The sequence below is a fragment of the Sardina pilchardus genome, chromosome 8 (genome assembly GCF_963854185.1).
Source record: "Sardina pilchardus chromosome 8, fSarPil1.1, whole genome shotgun sequence".
NCBI classification, from domain to species: domain Eukaryota; kingdom Metazoa; phylum Chordata; class Actinopteri; order Clupeiformes; family Clupeidae; genus Sardina; species Sardina pilchardus.
Window position 1 is genome coordinate 13144824 of NC_085001.1, and position 2500 is coordinate 13147323.

Below are 2500 nucleotides of genomic sequence, written 5' to 3' on the forward strand. Positions count from 1 at the left end.
CCCAAGGGGAAATTCAAGGACCTACAGTCGAAACAGGATGATAAAAAAGCAAATCAACATGACTAAAAAGAACAGTAAAATATGCTAAAGAATACTAAAGAAACTAATGAGGTCTAATGAGAGTAACGTCCCAGAGGAAGTGAAGATGGCCGACCCTATGTACATTGGGTGCAGTGTGAGGGTTCCTCTGTGGCCGGAGATCAGTGTGACCACCACTCTGATGTTCAGCACATTTTATATGATTGGCACTATTATATCTCCCCTCCCCAAACCCTCATCATTTTGGTCACTGTAATTGCGATGTGAAATTTTCATACCATTCCAATGTGCGCATATATTCTGATAGACTCGTATTCATACTCTTTTCTCACCACAGAATACAAGTAGACACACACTCATACAGTAGATATAGGGTCATTCCATGTCAACGGTAAGGTTGTTGCAGCACCATCTTAGATTTTGTTCAGACCCTCTCTATGTCCTGAATGGACCTCAAAAGCAAGACCTAGCAAAACATATGTCTGTCCAAATTTAACTGATTTTTTCAGCCCTTTTAATATTGTAGTTTTACAGCCTGAAATCATGGTTAGGGAAGCCACGTCTGGGAATTATTATCTTCAAAAGTAATACTCCTAGCCATCCCAAACTTGGGAGGAGGGAAGACAAACATGTCCTCAATATGACTGAAACACTAGTCATGTATTCATCTATTCACTAGAATACGTTCATTCATTTTCTATAAGTCCTTTGATGTGTTCTCATGTGTTAATTTTTGCGACCTAAACATTATGCAGGTGAACTTGTCAACCACTTGTCTAAATCCTGTCTGATTTGACATGAAACGACCCTTCAGTTTATATGTGCATGATTGAGTCATACATATATTGTAGAATCACACACACAAAAGAGGCTTGTATAATGTGCATACGTACCCAGAGACAGAGTTTGATTACACACAGGGATTAATTATACATAACATTTTCAAGCATACACACACTCACACACGATTATTAAACACCAGACCCTTTCATCTTGTGCATACATACACAAAGACATAGTTTGTTTACATACAAACATGAGGCATATAATGTCCAAATGTGTCCAACAACACAGACACAGAGAGATTGGTACACCACACCTTTTGCGTAACGTGCACAAAGAATGTAGAAAAACCAGAGGCTTCAATAGCAAAATACTTTTCAGACCAATTTGAGTCTCCACTTAAAAATTCATTCTCTCTCTCACTCTCTCTCTCTCTCTCCCCCTCTCCCTCTCCCTCAGGTCATCCCTCCTGTCCCAGTGAAACTGGTCTACAAGTACTTTGACCGGGAGAAGCACAGCCGCGCCCTCCTGCCTCAGGAGGGGAAGCCCTGTCCGGCCTACATCACCCCAATCAAAGGTAGCGTCCTCCACAGAGCACAGACGCTCACCACACACATCCCACGCGTGCGCCGATATGGGCAAATAGCTCTTTGAATTGCTTGAGTTTGCTGCGGACATCAACAGACATACGCAAGCAGTGTGAGGAGGTTGTTCCTGGCGAACATACATGGAGGCTTGACTAAGACGATCATTTCAGTCCAGCAATTTAGAATGATTATACAAAAAAAAACAGATTTATACATGATTATACAAAAACTTGTAGGAAGTGTGCTTGCTCCTCCTGAATTTGGATGCACGTCTACAGGAGGTTTCAGTGCATGTATTGGCATGCTGTTGAGACACTTGTGTTTGCAGACAAATATAGTGGCTGTGGTTAAGAGTGTTTGTGTACTTGATTGCTTCATCGTTCTCTCTCATTGTTTGTGTGTGTGTGTGTGCGCGTGCGTGCAGTGATCTGTCACATGGAGGGCAGTGGCAAGTGGCCCCATGACCGCTTGGCCATCCGCCACATCAAGACAGCATTCCACATCCGCCTGGCAGAGCTGCTGAAGATTACCCACAACTACCCCTGCAACCCCACGCCAACACACCTGGACGTCTGGAAGGTAGCAACCACTCCCCCCCACCCCCACCCCTCTTGTGTATATGTGATCCATCTTGTCCACATGAGCTATGGAGAGATGAAGGCCCATTATGGTGGTTGTTGTAGACATGGCAGGTGTTGCTTTGTTGTGTTTTGTTTTTTGTTTTTTGTGTGTGTTTGCCTGCTGTGATTGATTCTACCCTCATAACTCACAAACCTGTCAGTGAAGCCAGCAGGTATTGTTGATATATCGATATGAGTCATGGTGCACTGCTTTGGGGCACTGCTTAGTCACCGATCTCCCATGTATTACTGTGTGGTGTGGTGTGGTGTGTGTGTGTGTGTGTGTGTGTGTGTGTGTGTGTGTGTGTGTGTCTGAGTGGAAAGTTACTTTACGTGAACCTGGATTGTGTGATTTCACAGGACGGTCTGGCGTTCCGGATCCAGGTGGCGTACCACCGTGAGCCGCAGGTGCTGCGGGAGGTGGTGTCCCCAGACGGGATGCTCCTCGTGCGGGACAACCCCGAGGCCCAG

General features: G+C 44.8%; 1 protein-coding gene across 1 annotated transcript in view; it reads left to right on the forward strand.

The window, feature by feature from the left end:
- nol6 (nucleolar protein 6 (RNA-associated)) overlaps positions 1 to 2500 on the forward strand; it is a 20469-nt gene that overhangs the window by 7614 nt on the left and 10355 nt on the right. The window contains exons 17-19 of the mRNA XM_062542769.1: positions 1282 to 1399; positions 1834 to 1988; positions 2390 to 2500. The exon at positions 2390 to 2500 is cut by the window's right edge and continues 53 nt beyond it. Coding sequence (XP_062398753.1) covers positions 1282 to 1399; positions 1834 to 1988; positions 2390 to 2500 — 384 coding nt within the window. The remainder of the gene's footprint in view (positions 1 to 1281; positions 1400 to 1833; positions 1989 to 2389) is intronic.